The sequence below is a fragment of the Podarcis bocagei genome (genome assembly GCF_964188305.1).
Source record: "Podarcis bocagei genome assembly, chromosome: 14".
NCBI classification, from domain to species: Eukaryota; Metazoa; Chordata; class Lepidosauria; order Squamata; family Lacertidae; genus Podarcis; species Podarcis bocagei.
In genome coordinates this window covers 11656573-11683116 of record NC_138139.1, presented here as the reverse complement: position 1 = coordinate 11683116, position 26544 = coordinate 11656573, and the positions used below count along the sequence as shown (strand labels likewise).

Below are 26544 nucleotides of genomic sequence, written 5' to 3'. Positions count from 1 at the left end.
CGTCCAGCACAGACACTGAGGTCCAGTGCCAAGGGCCTTCTGGTGGTTCCTTCACTGCAAGAGGTGAGGTTGCAGGGAACAAGGCAGAGGGCCTTCTCAGTGGTGGCGCCCGCCCTGTGGAACGCCCTCCCATCAGATGTCAAGGAAATGAACAACTATCTGACCTTTAGAAGACATCTGAAGGCAGCCCTGTTTAGGGAGGTTTTTAATGTTTGATGTTTTATTGCGCTTTTAATTCTGTTGGGAGCCAGATTTATTATTATTATTATTATTATTATTATTATTATTATTATTAAAAACACAGAGAAATTTAGGGAAGTTTGTAATGTTTGATGTTTTGTCGTGTTTTTAATATTCTGTTGGGAGCCACCCAGAGTGGCTGGGAAACCCAGCCAGATGGGCTGGGCATAAATAAACTATTCTTATTCTTATTATTGTTCAGTTGCTGGGAATTGTAACTCTGTGAGAGATAAACTTCAGTGCCTGGGATTCTCTGAGGGAAAGAAGGTGGGTCAGATGCTTGGCAGCTGCCTGAAGTTGCCCAGTGGTGCCCTGGGCCTGGCAGAGGGAGTGTTCCTGGAGCCCAGAGCCCATTGGCTCCAGTCCTTGGCCAGGCTCTGACCTCACAACCAGCTGTGGAATCCTGGGGAATGTTTGGTTTCCTAGGAGACCAGGTGAGTTGCTTGAAAGGATCCCTAGGTCAGTTGAAAGCCCAGTCAGTTGGAGCAGTTAGCAGCCATTCAGATCCCTTCATCTGTTCTTGTCTTCAGATGGATTGTCTGTTCAGATGGACTGACTGACTTTCTGGACATCTTCAGTTTTCTACCCCCATGGAACAATGTGCTGCTGGTTGCGCAGAAGGTAAAGTCATGGGAAAGAGGGAAGACATCCTGAAGATATGTGTCCCCACCACATGCCCAGTTTTTAAAGATGCTCCTTGGAACAAGGACCTTGGTTATTTGACCTTTCCAAATCCCATGCTGGGTTTTACATGAGCCAGCACATTTCCAGGGAGTTTCCTGAGTTTCCTTTTTTTTTGTCACCATCCAAATTGCAGCAGAATTACCAGCCCCACCCCAAATATTCAGGAGAATGCTCCCCCACCACCAATTTCACCGCCCACAAATAGGATGGGGAATTCTGGGAGATCATTTTTCACACAAGTTCCTGACTTGTTGCTGTTTTCGGGTGGGACTCTGTCAAGGGCCGAGGGCCTCCTGGCGTTTCCTTCACTGTGAGAAGCGAAGTTACAGGGAACCAGGCAGAGGGCCTTCTCGGTGGTGGCACCCGCCCTGTGGAACGCCCTCCCATCAGATGTCAAGGAAATAAACAACGATCTGACTTTTAGAAGACATCTAAGGCAACCCTGTTTAGGGAAGTTTTAATGTTTAATGTTTTATCGTGTTTTTATTATTATGTTGGGAGCTGCCCAGAGTGGCTGGGGAAACCCAGCCAGATGGGCGGGGTATAAATAATAATAAGTTGTTATTGTTGATGGGTGGGGTATAAATAATAATAAGTTGTTGTTGTTGTGACAGTCATTATTCAGATAGTCATTCAGACAGTTTCATCACAATAACAACCACCCTGAGACCTGCGGGTATAGGGCAGTATATAAATTTAATAAATAACAACCACAACAACCATATCTTTAGGATATATGGTTTTATATTGAAAAATGTATACAAAAATGCATTTTCAAAGGGTCAAGAGTGCATATAATTGCATAGGTTTGTGGAAAATAACACGCAGAACTGTATTATATTGGGGAAAATTGTAGGGGGAAATTGCATAAAAATGTGCATATAATAGGAGAAATTTTGAATTGCCGGTGGGTTTTCATGAGGAGCTGAAGCTGACAAATTCACCCATCCCAACTCTTTAAAGTGCCACAGAACTTGTGTGGTTGCTGGAACAGTCTAAGGCAGCTCCCTGTCTCAAATTTCTCTTTAATTTGTATTTGGCTTGGAGATCGCTGGTTGCTAGAAGTATAGCTTTCCATATGGTAGCTGCTTGGGTGGTCTAAGCCTGCTATTTATCTCAGTCTAATATTTAAGAATTACAATTGCAGATTAGCATTAAAAGCTGTGGGGTTTTTCTTTTCTTTTCTTTTTTAAAAAGCACTTGCAGGAATAATCAGTGCTGCTTTATATAGCTCAGGGCTGCCAGCATTGAGAATGGTAGTGCAATCAAGGCTCCTCAAGACTTGACAAATAATGGGTTGGCAAAGTGAGCAGCTCTTTACTTGGAGGATGTGCAGATGTGGCAATTTCACGAGCACCAATTGAATTCACAGATGGAGCATGCAGAGAATGTCCATAAGTTAGTTCAGACCAGCATAATTCCGTAGAACAATAGGGACACCCCTCATTTCTCTCTTTCTAGGATGATATCTTTCCTAATGAGATTCGCTAGTGTCGGGTCATCTTAAATGAGTTTATGGACCCGGCGTGCATTGAGAGTAGAAGAACCAAAAGCCCAGAGGCAGAAAGCACAGGTCAGCCGACACAGGGATAACGTAGAATAGGAAAGACGGAGGGGGTGGGATTTTACTCGGAGCAATGCCATTATCTGAGAGAGACAGCATTTCTACATCTATCTCTATGTGAATATTGAATAAAAGACTTGGTAAGAACTCTTCTAGTTTTTCTACTTCTTGGCTGCCAGCCATGGCAGGGGTTGGATTATCTGAAGCCTGACAGCTCAGCTGGGGTGAAGGAGGGCACCTCATCCTCAGCAGAGCCATCCCTGGTGCTATGTGTGGGAACCATCGCCAAGCTGGGGGTTCCTTTAACTGCTCAGCTGAGGGGAGCAGCCACCCCTCACTCCTCAGCCAAGCAGAGAAAGTTGCTAGCAGAGGGACTCAGGAGCAGTAGCGATATACTGCTGAATGAAGCCGACATCACAGTCTGCTCCTCATACACAGTCCTGGGCAATATATTTGTGGGATGTAAGAATCAGGTGCAGTGAAACACAACATTGCTAGTGTTATGTACTGAAGTTCTCACCCTGGGCCAGCAGGGGGATACTGTAGGTAGTTTTCACTCAGGTCCACATATGCAAATAAGGGATTGAAAGTGACGTTCAGTGATTGGATAGTTACAGAAAGTGGTTACTGTTGCGTTCTAGTGGAGCTCTATATAAGCAGGCTGGCTGAACCCTTCAGTTCAGTTCTGTTCTGTTCTGGCATCTGAATAAAGAAGAGCTGTTTGAAGAATCGCTGTGTCGTCTGATATGTTCACCCAAAACTTAACAGCTAGAGTAGACATGAAGGTTGTCTCAGTCCTCCAGCTGGAACTTCCTGCTTTCCAGGACTGAGACGAAACTTCCTATGTGTAACTTGAGATGGGCGTGGCCTCTCCTGAAGTAAGAAAGAACCAGAATCACAGGCTGGCGACCATCTTGTCTCTATCAATGCCATCTTAACAACAGCACTACTAAGATGAACCCTTGGCTCCAGGCCAAGAGAAGAAAAGTGTTGGCTTTCTCCCATAAGGAGATAGTCACCACATTTAAACTATGTTCTAACCTTTTAAGTCTACCTTCTGGGAACCTTTGTGTGAACAGATGATTACTTTTGAGCAAACATTTTATACTTTACAGAAAACTGTAGCATCTTATTTTAGGAGGGATTAAATGGGGGAAATACCAGGAAATATTTACAGAGACTCTAACGAGTCTGAGCAAGCTATCTGCTGTGCGTGTGTTTAAAAAGGGGGAATGTTAACTGCTGATTTTGTTGAACTTGTAAAGACAAGTTGGGATAGGATACCTTAGACAATATATCCTCCCCCATATCCCTAAGCATTCCCACAATATTGATATATCGCCCAGGCCTCATCCTTGCTACAGTCCCATGAGCTAGACTGGACTAAGAGAGAGAAAGAGACAACGCTTGTCCCGCCAGCTTTTGAGGAGGCTGCGACAGGATTTGAACCCAGGTCTCTTTGACCCTAGTCTAACCATTGCAACACAACAGCTCCTCTTCTTCCCTCCTGAGGAGCCTCTCCTCGTTCAGTCTGCTTATAATCTTATTTCTTCAAGTGCTCCTGAAATGCAACCCTCACCTCCCCCCCCCCCCAAATTGAAAACAAAGCAACAACTAACTGCTGGAGGGAAGGGAGTATTGTTTTTGGAATGAAGATGTCTGACAAAGCAAATTCCTAGCTGCTAAATATGTGGCAGGAGTGCAGCTTAGCAGACCCACCAAGCTGCAATGGTGGACCTTTGCAGAAAAAAGAGAGATAAAATAATCACAGAGAGGGACGTGAATTAGCAACGTAAGCCCTTTGAGGGCTGCGGCATACGAGCCTCTAGCCGGGAGGGCTATAACATCAGCCTCATTTTGGGTGGAATAAAAACTGCCCCGTTTCTTCCACATTTCCCAGGGGCTTTACGAACGTGGGAAGACAACTGGAATCGCCGTTAATCTTAAACAGCCCCCACACAAAGTGCTGGATCCAAAGGTAGTTGGTTTAAAGTCGGCCAAAAGTACAATGTATACAAGTGAAAAACCGTTAAAGGGCTTCAAATGAGCTTTCTCAAGAAGGGAGTTCTAGCACCTTGGTGCAGGCAGGGAGACATCTCTTTTGCCCATTTCCTGATAAATGTACCTGATATGTTGGTGGGATGCAGAGACGATGCTCTCCAGAAGAACTTAATATATGGGTAGGTTTATATGGGAGAAGTAAGCCATGGTCCTAAGCCATTTAGGCCTTTAAATTGCTTTGAAATGCTTGAAAAACAAATGATTTTATCTTTTTATGTTGTGACCTTTGGATGAAAGGCTGTATACAAATTTAATAAATACAGTGGTACCTCGGGTTACAGACGCTTCAGGTTACAGACGCTTCAGGTTACAGACTCCGCTAACCCAGAAATAGTACCTTATGTTAAGAACTTTGCTTCAGGATGAGAACAGAAATCGTGCGGCGGCAGTGGGAGGCCCCATTAGCTAAAGTGGTGTCTCAGGTTAAGAACAGTTTCAGGTTAAGAATGGACCTCCAGAAGGAATTAAGTTCTTAACCCAAGGTACCACTGTAATAAGTTTGTTGGTTAACTTTTCTACTAGGGCTGTTTCCCATACATTTGGGTACCAGCCGTCAATGTTCATTCCTGAGACGTCCTTCCAGTGTCTAGTTATGATGGTTCTTGCTGCTGAGAGGAGAGTTCCTAGTCATGTGCGTGTGCATTGTTATCCTAGAAGATATTTAATGTATAAACTAGGTGCAACTTAATGTGCTTCCATACAACCCATTTATGTTGAGCATTCATCCTGATTTGACTGCACAGCGATTAGATGGCCCTGGCAACTCAATGAGCATTCATTCCAATTCTGCAAACTGGATTTGCCTGTATGCAATTGAATAATTATTTTATTTTATTTTATTTTATTTTTTACATACCCCACTCATCTGGCTTGGTTTCCCCAGCCACTCCGGGCGGCTCCCAACAGAATATTAAAAATATGATCAAGCATTTAAAACTTCTCCTGCTCCTGCCAACCTAGCAGTTCAAAAGCACATCAAAGTGCAAGTAGATAAATAGGTACTGCTCCGGCAGGAAGGTAAACGGCATTTCCGTGCGCTGCTCTGTTTCGCCAGAAGCGGCTTAGTTATGCTGGCCACATGACCCGGAAGCTGTACGCCGGCTCCCTCAGCCAGTAAAGCGAGATGAGCGCCGCAACCCCACAGTCGGTCACGACTGGACCTAATGGTCAGGGGTCCCTTTACCTTTACCTTTAAACAGGGTTGCCTTCCAATGTCTTCTAAAAGTCAGGTAGTTGTTTATTTCCTTGACATCTGATGGGAGGGCATTCCACAGGGCAGGCACCACCACCGAGAAGGCCCTCTGCCTGGTTCCCTGTAACCTCACTTCTTGCAGGGAGGGAAGCACCAGGAGGCCTTCAGCCCTTGCCAGAATCCCACCCGAAAACAGCAATATTCTGGAACTTCCCCTTTGGATGCTTGGACGCTTGCAAACCATCTAGGGGAAAGAAAAGTGCCTGCTTACTTTTCACAGTTTCTTTGCCATCTTTAGTGGTGGTTCCTTCATCAAACTTCGGGTTGTTGACCAGGTTGTGCACCCCTAGGACAGCTGTAAAAACCACCAACAAGAGTACAGGTGTAAGCTTCAGCTATCATCATCATCATCATCATCATCATCATGTATTATTTATACCCCGCCCATCTGGCTGGGTTTCCCCAGTCACTCTGGGCGGCTCCCAACAGAATATTAAAAACATGATTAAACACCAAACATTAAAAACTTCCCTATACAGGGCTGCCTTCAGATGTCTTCTAAAAGTCAGATAGTTGTTTATTTCCTTGACATCTGATGGGAGGGCATTCCACAGGGCGGTTGCCACCACCGAGAAGGCCCAGCAATATAGGATTTCAATAGCCCAGCAATGGAAAAATTGGGGGGGGAATCTACATTTGCCTTTGTGCTATAAGAACTTACGGACTTGGGCTACTGAGTTATAGCTATGCCTTTAAAGTACAGGCGTCCTAGCATCCAGGGGGTATTAACCCTCGATTGTGGTCCCAGTCCAGATTGGGAATCCCAAACCTGTAATCAGGGGCGAGTCTCCTTTGTTTCTTTTCTTTTTTTTAAGGATAGTGAGGGGACAGAGGGTTAAAGCCCTCCTGTTCCCCATGCTAAGGACCCAATCCAGATCAGGAACCCCACACTAGCCTTTGTGTGCAGGGGGGAAAGGCACAGCTATGTAGCTAACAGAATGTGTGATTTGGATGGATGTAATAATGGAATAGGGACGCGGGTGGCACTGTGGGTTAAACCACAGAGCCTAGGACTCGCAGATCAGAAGGTCGGCGGTTCGAATCCCCACGACGGGGTGAGCTCCCGTTGCTCGGTCCCAGCTCCTGCCAACCTAGCAGTTCGAAAGCACATCAAAGTAGAAGTAGATAAATAGGTACTGCTCTGGCAGGAAGGTAAACGGTGTTTCCGTGTTCTGCTCTGGTTCTCCAGAAGCGGCTTAGTCATGCTGGCCACATGACCCGGATGCTGCACGTCGGCTCCCTCGGCCAATAAAGCAAGATGAGCGCCGCAACCCCAGAGTCGGCCACGACTGGACCTAATGGTCAGGGGTCCCTTTACCTTTAATAATGGAATACTGAATGCTTTAGTTTATACAGTATAAAATATGCAGGGATTTATGTTATGCAAAATGAACCATGGAAAGAGAAGAAGGGAAGTCTTTGATATTTTAAGGTTATTTAAACGAATATTCTAAATTGTAAAACAGAAAATTTAACACACACACAAAACAGAATGTGTTTTTTGGTCCTGTCAGCTTATATTGCAGCATCATGGATGGACCCCTTGAGAAGCGTGGTAGGAGTTGAAAAAAAAAACAACCACAGGGCTGTTGCTGCCAGCTGTGTTAAGACACCCAGGCCCAGTTTGAGATAACCCAACTGTTCAAAGATGGCAACAAACCTGCTAGATCGTACAGCTCAGTGTCGGAGGCACTGGCCAGGGCTTCTTCTAATTCTGGATCCAGAGTTACTTTCTCCTCTGTGCGGGTTTCTATTGGTCTTTCTTTAGGGATAAATGCTTTTCCTTTAAAAAGAAAAAGGGGAAAGGAAGAGAAAGCAAATTAAACTGGATGGTGGTGATGTAACCATCAGTAAGACTGGCAGGGTTCACCCACTTAAGAATTTATTCAGAGAGAAGTTGTATGGATCTTTGTGTAGTGCGAATGCCCAGATTCTGGTAAATGCCGTCATGGAACACGTGACTGCTGACCATCCCGGGCAAATGTTGGAAAAAGGAAAAAAAGATGCCTGTTTATCCACTTTCCAGACCCATACTGTTGATGTTCTGAGTGTTCAGATATTCTCAATGTATTATTATTATTATTATTATTATTATTATTATTATTATTATTATTATTAAATTTCTATTCCAACCTATACCCGAAGGTCTCAGGGCAGTTCACATAAAATATCAAATCCATAAAATCAAAAGAAAACCAACAACCCAATTAAAAAAAACCCAAAAAAGCCAGCATTTTATAAAAGGGTATGGGATGTAGATCAAGTCAGGCAAAGGTCTGGTTGAAAAAGAACATTTTTGCCTGGCACCTAAAGGTGTGTAATGATGGCGCCAGGCAGACTTCCCCGGGGAGAGCATTTCACAGACAGGGAGCCACTGCAGAGAAGGCCCCGTTCTTGTGTTGCCACCCTCCAGACCTCTCGCGGAGGAGGCACACAAAGAAGGGCCTCAGAAGGTGATCTCAGGGTCTGGGTAGGTTCATATGGGAAGAGGCGGTCCTTGAGGCATTGCTGTCCTGAGCCGTTTTAGGCTTTATAGGTCAAAACCAGCACTTTGAATTGGGCCCGGAAACTAACTGGTAGTTTGTCTAGGATTATCAGCACTTGATTTCAGATGCAGAGTGCCTGTATCTTTCGCCCTCCAGATGTTACTGACCTACAACTCCCCTCATCCCTGCCCATTGGCCATGCCTGTCAGAGCAGATGGGAGTTGTCGTTCAGGAACATCTGGAGGACCAAAGGGCCCCAACACCTGCTCAACTCCATCTTGCAAAGAACCCAGGGTCGTGCCCACAGGTGTACACATGCCCACAAGGCCTCCCCTGGCTCCCACAGGGCCTTCTCTCCCTGCTGAAATTATTTTTAATAGAAGCAGCCTGCTGTGGTCAGTAGAATAAGTTGCGGCTCAGATGTGGTGCCAGCAATAATTTCTCCCACCTTGATAGACTATATGGGACTGGCTGAAATGACTGGCAGAATCCGAGACCAGGGGAAAGAGACGGCGGAAGAAGATTGGAAGAAATTTAAAATTTACCTTAAGAAATATTGTAAAATTAATGAATGTTAAAATGTTGTGGTTATATAAAGTAAGGGATTACAGCTGTTAAGGATTAAGTAAAAGAAAAGAAAGGGGAAAAATCGGTTAAATTAAGGGGAAGGATTTGCTGAAACAATTTTGGGAATTGGAATGCAGAAAGGGGAGGTATGGGGAAGTCGAGGAAGTAAGTTTAAGAAAAAAAGGAGTTGAAATTATATGTGTTTGTTTGTTATTGTATGTATATTTCTGTTTGGTGTGTATTGTATGTGTTTTTAAAATGTGTGAAAACTTAATAAATATTTAATAATAATAATAATAATAATAATAATAATAATAATAATAATAATTTCTCCCGCCTGCCAATCTGTCCCCAGGCTCCAAAAGGTTGGTGAACCCTGATGAAGAAGAATTTTGGAGAACTGGAAAGCTTGCTTGATGTTTTGTGACCTTTTAGGTAGTCCCAATAAAGATGTTGTTCTACAGTTACTTTTGAACCATAACATTCTTTTTTCAAACTGCCTCAAGGGTTGTTGTTGTGTACACTCAACAATGTTTAGGCAACGCGATGACCGTATACATGCGTAACAGACAATCTTTATGGAATTCCTTTTTGTAAAGTGATATGTCATGCAGGTCATCGTCTGTAAAATTTTATTTTCAGCTTATGAAGCAATTCTATATTCTCCCACCACGATGAAGATCTAAAAAACAGCAGTCAATATCCGGAATCTCTGTTCAGTGTTGGAGATTATATTTACTGAATTTCAGAGACTTTGAGACTAAGATTTCATTTTGAACATGTTATTGTTTGAAGGAATTCTATAAAGATTGTCTATTACATATGTATATGGTCATCATGTTGCCTAAACATTGTTGACGTTCTCTTTGCAACACAGGGGTTTGTTTGGATACTGTTTGTTGTTTACACTCAAGCAGAATATAAATTTCACAAAAGGAATAAATGAAATTAAAAGAAATGCTACGAATTCAGTTGTTGCTCGTTTTGAAACACGGCCAGCACCCAAGTATCTTTTTCTTGAACTGGACGCTAAGCAGCTGGGTTTTATTATGAGGGTTTTCCAAGACATTTGCATCCTGGCCTGGGTTTTCCCACCAGCCAACGTCATCTCATTCCCTATGGATTCCGGCGAGAGCAGAGCTAGAACATCAAGTCTCCTCGCATTTTATGAATCAGATGACAAAGGCAAAGCTTTCCAAGGATCCAACATCCCATCACACAGAAGCCTTCAGAAAGCCTCACAGGCTCTGAAGAACTGTCTCCACAAAGCTGCATTGCCTATTTGATTGCTAGCATCCGATGGACCCGAGGTTTTACAAAGCACTTTCTGTGGGAATCAAACGAACGTGATTTTCCCCGCAAGTTACCAGAAGTTCTTTGAGACAACCATGTTCCAGCAGCACAAAACATTTGTCAGTAGAACAAATTGGATGGCCACCTGTCAGAAATTTTTGTTTTTTGGATTAGGAGTTTTTGGATTTGATATCCCGCTTTATCACTCCCCTTAAGGAGTCTCAAAGCGGCTAACATTCTCCTTTCCCTTCCTCCCCCACAACAAACACTCTGTGAGGTGAGTGAGGCTGAGAGACTTCAGAGAAGTATGACTGGCCCAAGGTCACCCAGCAGCTGCATGTGGAGGAGCGGGGAAGCGAACCCGGTTCACCAGATTACGAGTCTACCGCTCTTAACCACTATTTTTTGCAATTCCTGCGTTGTAGGGAATTGGTCTTGAATTCAGCTTGGGGGAACCTTCTAAGTCTACAACTCTATGATTCTTTAAGTGGCTTTGTCTTCGCACTGCACTGGATGTAGCCCTACATTCCCAATCTTGCATGAGGGTCACTACTGCCATTGATGCAGCTGGTCCAACTCTTTGAGCTCATCATCTCTTTGCATTAGTTTACTAAAAAGGTAAATTTATAGCTGTTCTTCATGTTTTTTTTCCGCCAGACCTAGCAGTGTTTGGCTACTAATGTGAAGAACCCAGGCAAGAAGTGAACTAGATGGGTCTGATTCAGTTTAATGCTGCTTCATGCATTTGAGGAACAAGAGAAAAAATGCACGAAGTTGATTGATTTTGCCTTGTGATATTTAGTTGCTTGTATTATTTTTAGGGAGGTGATTCATAATTTCCAGACTTAGAAGCTAGCAATACTATGACAACTCCCAAAGGAATGCCTCCACGGTAGTACTTCTCCCCATATTAGCAAAGCCCATTAAAACCTTATTACTCCCTACAATATCTTCATGATAATGATAATGATAATAATAATAATAACAACAGCAACAACAATAACAGTAATAACAATAATAATTACTGCAATTTATTACCTGCCCTTCACCTTAAGGTTCCAGGGCACGTTGCAACAATTAAAACTGTGTACAGTGGTACCTCGGGTTACATACACTTCAGGTTACATACGCTTCAGATTACAAACTCCGCTAACCCAGAAATAGTGCTTCAGGTTAAGAACTTTGCTTCGGGATGAGAACAGAAATTGTGCTCCGGCGGCGCGGCAGCAGCAGGAGGCCCCATTAGCTAAAGTGGTGCTTCAGATTAAGAACAATTTCAGGTACGGACCTCCAAAACAAATTAAGTACTTAACCTGAGGTACCACTGCATTCTCCTGCCAATCTAGCAGTTCGAAACCATGTCAAAGTGCAAGTAGATAAATAAGTACCGCTTCAGTGGGAAGGTAAACGGCGTTTCCGTGCGCTGCTCTGGTTCGCCAGAAGCGGCTTAGTCATGCTGGCCACATGACCTGGAAGCTGTATGCTGGCTCCCTTGGCCAATAAAGCGAGATGAGCGCCGCAACACCAGAGTCGGTCATGACTGAACCTAATGGTCAGGGGTCCTTTACCTTTACCACTGTATTAGTAAATTCTCTCTCTAGCTCAGCAACTTTTCCCTTTCTTTGAAGCTAATGGCTTCGCTAGGGAACACTTGGACATCAGTATTAAAGCACAATATTTAAAAGTTTTCACCTAAAATTAACACAAAGAAAGTGGGCTCTAAAAACGTACATTCCAAGTGTCAAAAGTGAAGGTAAAGAGGTCCATTAAGTACAATAGCCTAGTGGCAAATTCAGAAGTGTAGGGTCCTTGCATGATAGTCACAGCCGTGCCCCTTCAAAGATTATACAACCTCCTAAGATTCCTAAGAAAATACGAGCAGTCGCTCTATCAAATTCCTTCCCGATTCCACAGCCTTCCTATGAAGCTTTTGGAATTCTCTCCTCCCGCCCTGCTTCCCCCAGCTTATTCCACAACATAATCAAAACCATACAGCTGACTTTAAAGCACACACACACACACAACTGAGCATTCATCTTTTAACCAGCTGGTTGACACTGGAGAGCTCTTTTTGTTCAAGTATTCCCTAGCGAAGCCATCGACTTCAAAGAAAGGGAAAAGTTGCTGAGCTAGAGAGAGAAATTACTGAATTTTTCGCTCTATAGGACGCACTTTTTCCCCTCCAAAAATGAAAGGGAAATGTGTGTGCATCCTATGGAGCGAATGCAGGCTTTCGCTGAAGCCTGGAGAGTGAGAGGGGTCAGTGCGCACCAACCCCTCTCGCTCTCCAGGCTTCGGGCAGCTATCCGCAAACCTTCGGAGCGCTCCCCCAGCCCCGCAAGCTCCGGTAGCGGCGGCAAGGCTGCGTGCAACCTTGCCGCCGCTCCTGGACCTGTTCTGGGGGCTGGGGTCGGGGGAAGTTCGGGCTGTCTTGGCTTCTGCCCGGCTGGAGAGGTTGTGCGTGGCTAAAGAGGAAGCCAAGACAAGATGGATCCCGCTAGCTGTCTTGGCTTCTTTGATCTTTGGGGCTGGGGGGGGGGGAAATATTTTTTTTCCCTTTATTTCCCCCCCTAGAAACTAGGTGCGCCCTATGGTCCAGTGCGCCCTGTGGAGCGAAAAATATGGTACTAACTGCAGGGCTTTTCCAGGAAGAAGAGTGGATTTTAAACTCTCGCCTCCGGCGGCACTCTTTCTGTCCCTCTCCCTGATGTGCTACATACAGGTACAGCTGAACCTTGATTCCAGAGTGAAACATTTGCACATGCGATGGTGTTTTTCTTTTTTAAAAAGCATCAATAGACTCACATGCACCATCTGTGCAATATCACACTTTGGCACTACGTGCGATCCGAAAGAACACTCCTACTTTGCCCCAGACCAGGTCTCAAGGTAGAACTTTTTTGGGTGGGGCTAGAATCTGGAAGTTGTGGGGGAGGGTCCCCAAAGCTGGGAGTGGGGTTTTTTTGGTCGGTGTGTGTGTGTTTCAATACATCCATGGGGAGCAAACTCAGCGGTGAGGCAGCCATGCATTTCCCTGTCCTTTTTATTTTTAAACTGGTGCTGGCAAAAAGTACAGTTTTGAAATATTATTTTTTAAAAGCTGGGAGTGGGCTCTGCTGTGCATCGGTGTGGAAGGACAAGGGAGCTGATGGATCAAGTGCCGTGTGTGCACCAACAAGAAACCAGACTGATTTACCTATTTATATTATTATTATTATTATTATTATTATTATTATTATTATTATTATTATTATTATTATTTTATTTATATCCCGCCCACCTGGCTGAGTTTCCCCAGCCACTCTGAGCGGCTCCCAATCCAGTGTTAAAAACAGTACAGCGTTAAATATTAAAAACTTCCCTGAACAGGGCTGCCTTCAGATGTCTTTTAAAGATAGGATAGCTGCTTATTTCCTTCACATCTGAAGGGAGGGTGTTCCACAGGGTGGGCGCCACTACCGAGAAGGCCCTCTGTCTGGTTCCCTGTAACCTCACTTCTCACAGCGAGGGAACTGCCAGAAGGCCCTCAGTGCTGGACCTCAGTGTCCAGGCTGAATGATGGGGGTGGAGATGCTCCTTCAGATATACAGGACCGAGGCCGTTTAGGGCTTTAAAGGTCAGCACCAACACTTTGAATTGTGCTCGGAAAAGTACTGAGAGCCAATGCAGATCTCTCAGAACCGGTGTTATGTGGTCCCGGCGGCCACTCCCAGTCACCAGTCTAGCTGCCGCATTCTGGATTAATTGCAGTTTCCGGGTCACCTTCAAAGGTAGCCCCACGTAGAGCGTGTTGCAGTAGTCTAAGTGGGAGATAACTAGAGCATGCACCACTCTGGCGAGACAGTCTGCGGGCAGGTGGGATCTCAGCCTGTGTACCAGATGGAGCTGGTAGACAGCCGTCCTGAACACAGAATTAACCTGCGCCTCCATGGGCAGCTGAGTCCAAAATGACTCTCCACCCAGGGAGTTTGAATACTGAATTAGATTTCAATTGTTTTATTGAAGTTTTCTGACAACATTGCTACTGTTTGTGTTCTCTTTGCCAGATTTTTGGATACTGTCTCTTTAAATTTCCTGAAATTTTATGTGATTCATTGCACCTGTGGGTAGCCTTTATAACACTACCAGGGTTCTGCCAACAGTATCAGCTTACTATACTTCTAAGCCAGGCATAGACAAACTTGTCACTCCAGATGTTTTGGGACTACAATTCCCATCATTCTTTACTACTGGTCCTGTTAGCTAGGGATGATGGGGGTTGTAGTCCCAAAACATCTGGAGGGCCAAGTTTGGCCATGCCTGATTTTAAGTGGTTGCTGATCCATTGCCATTTACAAATAATTTGGTATGTATTTATTATTGGTTGTTTATATGCAGGCCTGTCATTTCAATCTTTGTATTGCATTTGAATGTAATGGATTTCATTTTATATTATTGCCAGCTGAGGAAGAATTATCATTGGAACAGTTCATTATCCTGGAAGAACTGTTCTGTCAGAGCACCTATCACCTCACATTTGTAGGATATTGACTGTGGAAAGGCATTCTCCTCCATTTCTGTGATCTTTGACAGTGACTTACCAACCCTACAATTCCTGGTTATGGAACAATTATTTGATTCCTATTATTTGTGACTCCATGCACATATTATACACCCTTGTGCAAATTAATTGAAACAAAGCATGTTTTCTATCTTACTCGTAATCCTGTACTCAAAACAAACACTTAAAGTCAGTTGATCATTATGGTGTCAGAAGCCTGCAGCCAATACAAGGAATGATGCGCTCACCACAATATATTGAAGTTCTACGAAAGAGAGCTCTTGCAGAGCTGGAAAAGAGGTATCCTGATGGTCCTGGGATATTGCAGCAGGACCTAGCCCCCCGGGACGATAGAGGACGAGATGGCTGGACAGTGTTCTCGAAGCTACCAGCATGAGTTTGACCAAACTGCGGGAGGCAGTGGAAGACAGGAGTGCCTGGTGTGCTCTGGTCCAGGGGGACACGAAGAGTCGGACACGACTAAACGACTAAACAACAACAACAAATGTGAGTTTTGTACAATAAACTACATTGTTTATTTCAATTAATTTGCACAGGGGTGTATCTCTTCTGCTTATGAATTTTGAAACGGTATAATGTTATGAAAATTTTGTTAGTATATCATTAGCTGACGTGTTGCTTGTTGTTTCGTGTGTGAGCGCAGCCATTTCAGCAGTTGAAAAAGAAGTGCGGGGAGAGTCTCAGCGCAATGTCACACAATACAAATGCACAAGTGCCTCTGCTTCCATAAATCTGAAACAGTGCAAGGTGCGCTGCTCTGAGACTGGCTGTCCCTCTGCTTAACTGCTGACTGGCTTGTCGCTGCCTGATGGATAACCTCAGGTCTGAGCCTCCAAGGCAGCCACACACCCCCTCGGTCATTGCCAGCTCTCACAACTGAAGGCTGGTTCCCCTTTCCTAGCAGGCCCCTCTTCTTCCTTCCCAGAAGTGGAACTGGCAACATCCCCCCAAACAGCTCAGTTCCAGTGAGGATCAGGCTACGAAAGCTTTCCAAACAATCGTCGCCCTGTCATTTATACAACAGGCTCTGCCAAAATAAATATTGTGGTCAGAAGCACCACATAGATCACACGCCCTGCCAGCCTCGCTCGCGCCTGACCCTTACGCAACGACGATAATGTGTTGCCAGCTCCGAATTAGGAGACGCATCTTGTGCAAGAGCCCGGAAGTCTCCCACAGGGCTCCTTCGTACGGCAAAAGGTTATTGTAGCAAGACAACACTCGCAGGAGTCCAGTTTCAGACAACCTAGAATCATAGAATCATAGAATCATAGAGTTGGAAGAGACCACAAGGGCCATCGAGTCCAACCCCCTGCCAAGCAGGAAACACCATCAGAGCACTCCTGACATATGGTTGTCAAGCCTCTGCTTAAAGACCTCCAAAGGAGGAGACTCCACCACACTCCTTGGCAGCAAATTCCACTGTCGAACAGCTCTTACTGTCAGGAAGTTCTTCCTAATGTTTAGGTGGAATCTTCTTTCTTGTAGTTTGGATCCATTGCTCCGTGCCCGCTTCTCTGGAGCAGCAGAAAACAACCTTTCTCCCTCCTCTATGTGAACCTGTCCTTAGATACAATGGTTCACATACACACCGTACATTTAAAGCACGCGCACCCCACTGGAATAATCCTGGGAATTGTAGTTCACCCCTCACAGGACTATAATTCCCAGCACCCCTGACTACAATTCTCAGGCAGCTTCTTTTTTTGGTGGGGGGTGTATACAGCCTTAAGGAAGCTTGAAAACCAGCTTCCCCAGTTTGACCAGTTGTTGGACTCCAACTCACATCAGCCCCAGCCAGCACAAGCCTATGGTCAGGGGTGATGAGAGTTGTAGTTCATGCAACACCTGGACGACCTTATCTTCCCCATCCTGTGTCCAGGTGGCTACACCACACCATGCCCATTTTTATGGGTTTTTGTTTTTTTGCTTTTGCGTTACACCCACCCTGAAAAGAAACTCTGCAAAACTTAAAAGCTGGCTCACTGTCTGAAGGCAACCCTGTTTAGGGAAGTTTTTAATGTTTGATGTTTTATCGTGTTTTTAATATTCGGTTGGTAGCCACTCAGAGTGGCTGGGGAAACCCAGTCAGATGGGCGGGGTATAAAAAATAAATTGTTGTTGTTGTTGCATTTTGCCTAACCATGGATTTAGGACAAAACAGCTTCTGACTGAGGGGACAGACCAGAGACCAAATTTTGATTTACCAGGGTGCGCTTATACAAATCACTTGGGAAGACAGGCAAACTAATATCAGTGTACTGGAAGAAGCAAAGATCACCAGTGTTGAAGCAATGATTCTTCAACATCAACTTCGTTGGACTGGTCATGTTGTGCGGATGCCTGATGATCATCTTCCAAAGCAACTACTCTATTCCGAACTTAAAAATGGAAAGCGTAATGCTGGTGGTCCACAAAAGAGGTTTAAAGACTCTCTCAAGGCAAATCTTTAAAAAATGTATAAACACCGACAACTGGGAAACACTGGCCTGCGAGTGCTCCAGTTGGAGAACAGCCTTTACCAAAGGTGTCATGGGCTTTGAAGACACTCGAACTCAGGACAAAAGAGAGAAACATGCTAAGAGGAAGGCACGCTTGGCAAATCCACACAGTGATCAACTCCCGCCCAGAAACCAATGTCCCCACTGTGGAAGGACGTGTGGATCCAGAATTGGCCTCCACAGTCTCTTACGGACTCATTGTTAAAACCGTGTTTATGGAAGACAGTCTTACTCAGCTACGAGTGATTGCCAAAGAAGAAGAATACAAATCATATGTTAAACGTCTGACACTTGGCACTGAACTTCCATTGCTAGGTTGATTTTCAGCATGAGGCCACCCATTTACCCTGCCATTTTGGCCATCCGTGAAGATGAGGGCTTACCTTTTTTTTCTCCGGTGAAGGGCACGACATCCTCTCTGTCTTGGTGCTCCAAGGCTTGTTTTTCCAAGTAGGACAACAACCGCTCTCTGTCAAAAGGTCCTGTGGCAGGTTTACTGGTCTGATCCTTCTGGCGGAAGCCTGCCGGTAGAAGCGCATTCTATCAAGGCAGACATGAGAGAGGGGAGCAGAGAGTCAGTAGGATGGCAAACTGCTGTCTTTATTTAGAGCGATTCTTTAGGTTCCCAGAGCAGCTAGAACAAGGCAGTCCCTGTGCGCAAGCTTACTATCTAAAACACACGACACAAAAGGAAAAAGCGAGGGGTAGGGAAGAGGAAAGGGGAGCGCAAATTCAGGTGCACAATTTTAAAGACTGGGACACACATTCTTAAATAGTAGTTGAGTCCCTACCAGAGAAGAATGGCAGATTAAGTTGATGGATTGTGCCGAAATGGCAAAAATGACCGGAAGAATCAGAAATCAGGAAGACCAGAATTTTAATAAGGAATGGGGGGGGGGATTTATAATTTATATTAAAAAATCATTGTAAACAATTAAAATTGTTAGCAGGATTGGAATAACATTTGTAGTTTAATGGTGAATTTTGGATATAATGGAGATGTAAAAGATTTGGATTATTTTATGATAATTATCATAAAAGATGCAGGAGGAAATGATTAACAACAGGACCCACAAAGGGGAAGAGGCGAGTCCAGGAGATTCTCCGGAATCTTGTTTTTATTATCTATGTTGGATATGTGAGTGTAAAACTTTAATTTCAATGAATAAATAATTATCCTGATGACCAGCTGAAATTAAAACAAGCTTCCGGATGGAAGGAGCCAGAGCTAGTGTTTGCCCTTGTTTTCCATCTCTCCCACTACCGTAACTTGCAGACAATAGTTGAGAAACGGTGGACTTTCAGCAAGTTTCGACATTATCTCTAATTTTACACTCAGTTATTGCGTGTGCTCATTAGGGAGCAAAGAACGATGAGACAGGAGCTTCCAAAGGAGCACTGAAAACATTTATTTTAGCCCAACGCCAACACATTTCAAGTCTTACAACCCTTCTCCAGGAGCACTATGCAAGTGAAATTATATACCATCAATATTTAATGCCTATCCAATGAGTGGCATATCATTTATTTCAGCAAAATAGTAATTATTGTTGTTGTTGTTGTTGTTGTTGTTAATAATTCAATACCCCACCCATCTGGCTGGGTTTCCCCAGCCACTCTGGGTGGCTTTAGCATTAAAAACAGAATAAAACTTCAAACATTAAAAACTTCCCTAAAAATGTTGTGAGAAATAAAAAAAGAACCACTATGGCTGCCACCAAAAAAGAAACAGAAGAAAAGCTCTCTTGAGCCTTTCAAAAAAATGTTGTTCCCCTTGAAATTGCCCCTTAGGAACAATCAAATTTTGGTAGTTCTTCCTACCAGCTCACCTTCATCCTCCACGGGTCGAGTTTTACAATACATGTAACTCTGAGCTTTGTGAAGATTTTGATTTGTGATCCTTAAGGCTAAAATCCAATTACTCTTATTGATTGGACTTTTTACTTGTCCTTCACCAGAAGGTCCCAGAGCAGGTTACAACATTGTAAAACTACAATATTAAAATCAGATAAAACAATCTACGATATGAGAACAGAGTGGGTCCTAAATACATATGGGGTGTCAAGAGTGAAGAGGTGTGTCTTCATTATATGATGGAAGTTGTACAACGAAGGTGCCAGACGCACCTCTCTGGGAATGAAATTTCACAGCTTTAGGGGCTGCCACAGAGAAGGCCCTGCCCAAACCCTCCAACATTTCTCTGATGAAAATAAGGGCATCCCATTCCATAATGATAATTTTACTATTTATACCCCACGCATCTTACTGGGTTGCCCCAGCCACTCTGGGCAGCTTCCAACACATATAAAAACATAATTAAACATTTTAAAAAACCCTACCCTATACAGGATTGCCTTCAGACGGCTGGGGGGGGGTGCCAGATAACTCTATACCCTCCTACATTTCTCCAATGAAAATAGGGACATCCTAAGGCATAGGTGGGGAAACTAAGGCCCGGGGGCCGGATCCAGCCCAATCGCTTTCTAAATCCAGTTCGCGGACGGTCCGGGCATCAGTGTGTTTTTACATGAGTAGAAGAATGTGTCCTTTTATTTAAAATGCATCTCTGGGTTATTTCTGGGACCTGCCTGGTGTTTTTACATGAGTAGAATGTGTGCTTTTATTTAAAATGCATCTCTGGGTTATTTGTGGGGCATAGGAATTTGTTCTCCCACCCCCCAAAAAAAAAAAATAGTCTGGCCCCCACAAGGTCTGAGGGTCAGTGGACCGGCCCCCTGCTGAAAAAGTTTGCTGACCCCTGTCCTAAGGAAAAACGGAATCAAATCAGAAACTGGGACGGCTTCTCTAAATCAGGGAAATCCCTGGAAGATAGGGACACTTGGAGGGTCTGCCTCTCCTGACCTGGCATGGCCAAGGACCCCATGAAATTCCAAGGACAGTAAAACTACCAAGAGGGCCTTCTCTGCTGATCTTAAGAGAGTCCCCAGGGAAGATGGTGGTCTTTCAGATATGAAGGGTCTAAGTTGTTTAGGCTCTTAAACACGAATGTCATGTTTGATACACACCTCTGGATCCAGATCATCAAGAACACTTTCCAGCTGCTTTAGCTCATCCTCAGAGAGTTTGTTGAGAATTTCATCTTCGTTGATGTTCTTGTATTTCTCCAACTCTTTCCGGAACGGCACCGACATGGCTCTTTCTAAACAGGGTCCTTTGAAGGTTGCCTGTCACTCATTCAAGAGTCAGTCTTCCCGATGCCTGTGAAAAAAGTTATCTTTGTTTTTTGCTTAATAATAACAAATGTATATATATATATATTATATGCCAACCATCAGATTGGGTTTTTATTTTATTTTATTTTACTGTAGATCTCAGGGCAGTAGTTCGGCCCTCAGACTTCAACACTAGTTTCCTATAAGAGAACAGCTTTTTCTTCTCACCCACTGGTCCTGTGGAATCCTAGAAGGCTGGCAAACCCTAATAAATCTTAATAGATGAACAGGGTTATGCGAAACTAGGAGCCAAAGAGAATTAGTATAATCCTTTGCCGTTTTCTGCTGCTAAATACTGGCATTAGTTTTACAAAAGCTGACTTGATCCACATTAGAGCTCACACTCCACCCCTTGCCCTCCCCCATTTTAAAGATAAATGTCTCCAAAATATTGCATGCAAACTGTTAACAGCCACTTTGAAAGATGAGCAAGGAACAGGGCTGAACCTTTAAGAAAACATCTAAATAGCGATTTTTTAAAATAAAATATCAACGAAATGCAAGTACTCCAGCCAGCAGTAATTCACAAGACGGAAAATATTTTTTAGAACTAAATGGAAAAAATGCCTCTCTTGTCTCTTGCAGCTGAGATGTTATGAGGTCTAAAACTGGGGAGTAAGGCTGCAATCGCAACCTCACTAACCTGGAGTAAGCCTCACTGAATTTGGCTGCAAGTGTAGCTTTCTCCTGATTGAAGTGCAGTGTTTGAGGACTGGGACATTCGCAGGGAAACCAAAATGCTTGTTTACAAAGCTATTGTACTACCAAACTTACTGTATGCTTGTGAAACATGGACCACTTACAAACGCCATCTCCAGCTCCTCAAAAGATTGTCTCTGAAGTCAACAGTGTCTCCAGAAAATTTTGCACATCACTTGGGAAGACGGGCAAACTAATGCCAGTGTACTGGAAGAAGCAAAGATCACCATTGATGATGAAACAATGATTCTTCAACATCAGCTTCATTAGACTGGTCATGTTGTGCAGATAACTGATTATTGTCTTCCAAAGCAACTACTCTATTCCAAACTTAAAAATGGAAAGCATAATGCTGGTGGTCCACAAAAGAGGTTTAAAGACTCTCTCAAGGCAAATCTTTAAAAATTTAGCATAAACACCGAGAACTGGGAAACACTGGCCTGCGAGCGCTCCAATTGGAAAACAGCCTTTTCCAAAGGTGTCATGGACTTTGAAGACGCTCGAACTCAGGACAAAAGAGAGAAACTTGCAAAGAGGAAGGCATGCTAGGTGAACTCCTGCCTGGAAACTTATGTCCCCACTGTGGAAAGATGTGTTGATCCAGAATTGACCTCCACAATCACTTATGGACCCACTATTAAAACCGTGTTTATGGAAGACAATCTTACTTGGCTACGAGTGATCGCCAAAGAAGAAGAAGAAAGATGACTTCTGAGTAGTCGTAGTTAGGATTGCACTCTTCAGGTTGTGTATCCTGTGTTCTATTCACAGTTGTCCCCTGATGTGAATGAACAGGACGACCATAGCTTTGTTGATTTCAATGGGTCTATTCTGAACAAAACAAGCATTCAATTCAGTCAGGAGTGGGAGCCAAATAAGAGCCAGGGACCAAGATAACCTGTTGTTTCAAATCTCCTCCATTCAGAACTCATTCTCTCCAATGACATTACACCAGTATTCTTTTCTTCCGCAGTACAGGGCAAGAAAACAGATTCATTTCTGCACTAGTCAGCTGGGGAAAGAAATGTTTACTTCTCCAGCTCTTAGGAAATTGCCATTTAATCATATGATTACCACGCTTGCCTTGCTAATTGGATTCTCCACCCTTAGCCTTATGCAAATAAACTGTGCCATGCCCTGTCTGAGAGCCTTATCTTGTCTACAGCTTGAGGCTCTCAAAGAGTTCATTGGTCATATCCTCTGTTCTTCTCATTCCCTTCCCCTCCCCTCCTTCCTTGTCTTTTTTGGCATGCTCTCCAAGCAACTTGCTCACTTGGGTAATGGGGCTCATTAGAGCGAAGCAGAGCTTGCCAAGGTACGCAGCAACGAAGCAACAACAACTCAGCAGAAAAAGAAGAAGGATCTAATGCACATTCATGACTGGGTTGTACTTGCCCACACAAAATAACCAGATTATTCCACAAAAATATGAATCACTGCTCATCTTATATGGACTGAACTTTAGATAGGAGCCCAACTGCCTCCAGTCTGCAGATACAGCACAGCGTTCACAGACCAGAAAGCAGTATTTTATATAATACTTTTCTTAAGTCCTGGGTAGGGAGCCTCCGTGGTTGTCTTTTGGCTGCCTGGAATGGGTCGTGGAACTGTGATCATGCCTCTTGCTTGCCTGGAAGGAGGATGGAGAGGTGTGTGGCATTCAATCCCCACCCTACCATTAGGCAGAGGGGGGCAGATGCCTCAGGCGGCAGTGGTGGGGAGTCAGGCAGAAATGGCGACAGGGCTAGGCCAACATTTTGCTGCCTGAGGCAAACCAGAAAATAGCATGACTAATTCGCTTCTGGCGAACCAGAGCAGCGCACGGAAACGCTGTTTACCTTCCCGCTGGAGCAGTACCTATTTATCTACTTGTACTTTGACATGCTTTCGAACTGCTAGGTTGGCAGGAGCAGGGACCGAGCAACAGGAGCTCACTCCGTCACGGGGATTTGAACTGCCTACCTTTTGATCAGCAAGTCCTAGGCTCTGTGGTTTAACCCACAGCACCACCCGCATCCCTCTTTTCAAGTTTATACATTTCACCAATTTTACAATCATTTTGACATTTTGAAACTTGACTTCCTCCCCCCCTCTTTCTGCGGTTCCTTAAATTTATTTCTAATATCTTCTGCATATCCAAATTAACTTTATTTGCTCATTTATTTCATCTTCTTTAAATATGTACTCTTACAAAACTGCAGGTTATTACAATAATCCTACCAATGTTCTTATCTGTTTACAATGTATCTGTAAATATTCAATAAACCATCTCCATTCTTTTATTTTAAAAAATGTTATCTTGATTTCTTATTCTTCGCCATTTCCGCATATTCCATAAGTTTTTGCATCCATTCCTTCTTTGCTGGGACTTCTTCTTCTTTCCATTTTTGGGCGAGTACCATTCTTGCTGCTGTAGTCGCATACACGAATATGTTTCTATACATTTGGGGTAGTTCTGTCCCTATAATTCCCAAAAGAAGTTTGAGTGTTTCTGACTGACTGAAATGTGTCTTTGGATGGCGTGAAGGTACTCTGGTGGTGAGAAAGCACTCATCCCCCCCCCCTCCCCGGCCAAAATCACACACACACACACACACACACAATTGAAAAGGCTTCTATTTGACTGAATCTGGTCATTCTCTAATGGACTGAGTCAATCAATGCTTTTTTGTCCATCTCGACAAAGATGCCCATACAACTATTTATGCAAACCAGCCCCCTCTTCCTTTGATCTAGAGAAAAATGAAGGAGCTCAACATTAGGGAAGAGAAGTGTGGGTTGATGTGAGGGGTCACCCTTCCACTTTGATGTCTGGGAAACCTCAAAAAAAGCAGTGCAACAAGAGCATTTTATGGGCATGGAGTCAGAGTCTGCAGGGCAACAGGTGGGCAGCCAGGTCTGGGTCAGGCCTCAGAGCTGACACCTGAAGTGGTTCTAAAGGAGGCCCCAGAAGAGACCCCAAAAAATCTGAAGCTTTTCTACCAAGGATTATGGAAGTCCCCAAAAAGATGATTAAGCTGTTTATGTATGTTACAACTTGCAGCTAGGATTCTTTGCACACTAAAATGGAAGGAACCCAAAGAATGGATAAGAAATGTGATGGTCTACGCAGCAAAGTTAACAACCAAAATAAGAGGACCAGGTGACAAAGGTTTTGCGGAAGAATGGAAGCCTTTTTCGGACTATATATATAAAAAAGATATTATTATATGATGAATATGAGAGCAGGATTTGAACTATGAGCGACAGAAGAACCTAAAGATTAGAGGAGCGTTGTTAAGATATGAGGGAGAGAAGGGAGAGAAATAAAAGCACCATGGAAAAGGAGGTGGGAAGTCGACGGAAATAACAAAGAAAAAACGTTTTAATAAAAAATATGGTAAAAAGGAGGCCCCAGAAGAACCTTCCAGACCCTCACAGGAGCCTTCCCCTTAACCTGAAGAACCAGGTGTCCCCACCACACATCAGCAGTCCAGCAGCACAAAGAAGTCCACCTGAAGGGAACCTCTGGAACCGAGGAGACGTGTCCATTTTCAGGTGGGATTGGGGCTGGTTCTGGAGTCTGAGGTTCTACACAAGGGGATGCAGCTTGGAGGAGGTAGTCTGGAGACACAGGCTTCAAAGGCCCCCAGTCTGCCCCCAGCCTTTGTTGGAGCAAAACGCTCACCTGGAGCTATCCATGGTCTAGACCAGCGTGCATGACAAAGACTTTCTTATTCTAGCAGGCACTTCCATGTAGTGTTGGATCTAGACCAGTGGTTCTCAACCTGTGGATCCCCAGATGTTGTTGGACTACAACTCCCATCATCCCTGAGCTCTGGTCTTGCTAGCTAGGGATGATGGGAGTTGTAGTTCAACAACATCTGGGGACCCACAGGTTGAGAACCACTGGTCTAGATCATGGGTAGGCAAACTAAGGCCCGGGGGTCAGTTCCGGCCCAATCACCTTCTAAATCCAGCCTACAGACGGTCCGGGAATCAGCATGCTTTTACGTGAGTAGTATGTGTCCTTTTATTTAAAATGCATCTCTGGGTTATTTGTGGGGCATAGGAATTCATTCATCTCCCCCCCAAAAAATATAATCCAGCCCTCCACAAGGTTAAACCACAGAGCCTAGGACTTGCCAATCAGAATGTTGGCGGTTCGAATCCCCATGACAGGGTGAGCTCCCGTTGCTTGGTCCCTGCTCCTACCAACCTAGCAGTTTGAAAGCATGTCAAAGTGCAAGTAGATAAATAGGTACCACTCCGGCGGGAAGGTAAACGGCATTTCCATGCACTGCTCTGGTTCGCCTGAAGCAGCTTAGTCATGCTGGCCACATGACCTGGAAGCTGTATACCGGCTCCCTTGGCCAATAAAGCGAGATGAGCGTCGCAATCCCAGAGTCGGTCATGACTGGACCTAATGGTCAGGAGTCCCCTTACTCCCAGGTCCTAGTCTGACACTCTATACCAGGCATAGGCAAACTCGGCCCTCAGGGGTCAGCAAACCTTTTCCAGCAGGGGGCTGGTCCACTGTCCCTCAGACCTTGTGGGGGGCCGGACTATTTTAAAAAAAAAATGAACGAATTCCTATGCCTCACAAATAACCCAGAGATGCATTTTAAATAAAAGGACACATTCTACTCATGTAAAAACACGCTGATTCCCGGACTGTCCGCGGGCCGGATTTAGAAGGTGATTGGGCTGCTTCTGGCCCCCGGGCCTTAGTTTTCCTACCCATGCTCCAGATGTTTTGGGACTACAACTCCCATCATCCCTGACCACTGGTCCTGTTAGCTAGGGGTGATGGGAGTTGTAGTCCCAAAACATCCGGAGGGGCGAGTTTGCCTATGTCTGCTCTACACTGTATGGCTCTGTTGCTGCAAAGGATTTTGCATCCTCACACGAGGGCAACATTCTGCACACAGAACTTGGAGAGGCACTGATACATTTTCCAGCGATGTGACGCCTTCCCCTAGTTTATCCTTAAAGTAGCTGTTCCTATTCAGGAAAAATATATATCTTTGTTTCAAAAAAAAAACACACAAAAAACCGCTGTGGTTATCTAAGGTCACAATTTTGCAATCTTGGCTTTGGTATCCCACAGAGGAAGTTTCCCAGGCTGCTTTTTGAGGTTTTTCACTTCCCCCCTGCAAACAGTGATAACAACATTCCGTGGGAACACCAGACTAGCCTTGTTGAAAGGGAGACATCTTTGGAAAAAATTACAGCTAATAGCAGCAATCTTTCACATAATTGCCCAGTTCTTCCAGACTGGTAGGCTCTGACTACTTAAGAACAAGCCTCTTCCTTGGTCTTTTTCCATTTCAGATGGATGAGAGGTGGAGGATCAGATCCAGACTTACAGAGCAAACCAAACACCCTTTGCTCTGAGGGATCATAGAGTCGTAGAATTGTAGG

The 26544-nt window shown here is 44.3% G+C and overlaps 1 protein-coding gene across 1 annotated transcript in view; it reads right to left on the bottom strand.

Moving 5' to 3' along the window:
• TMOD2 (tropomodulin 2) overlaps positions 1-26544 on the bottom strand; it is a 42482-nt gene that overhangs the window by 7839 nt on the left and 8099 nt on the right. Inside the window, exons 2-5 of the mRNA XM_081170086.1 lie at positions 20236-20428; positions 17593-17749; positions 7462-7584; positions 6013-6096 (exon numbers count right to left, since the gene is read on the bottom strand). Of these exons, the coding sequence (XP_081026212.1) occupies positions 6013-6096; positions 7462-7584; positions 17593-17749; positions 20236-20361 (490 nt within the window). The 5' untranslated portion in view covers positions 20362-20428. The remainder of the gene's footprint in view (positions 1-6012; positions 6097-7461; positions 7585-17592; positions 17750-20235; positions 20429-26544) is intronic.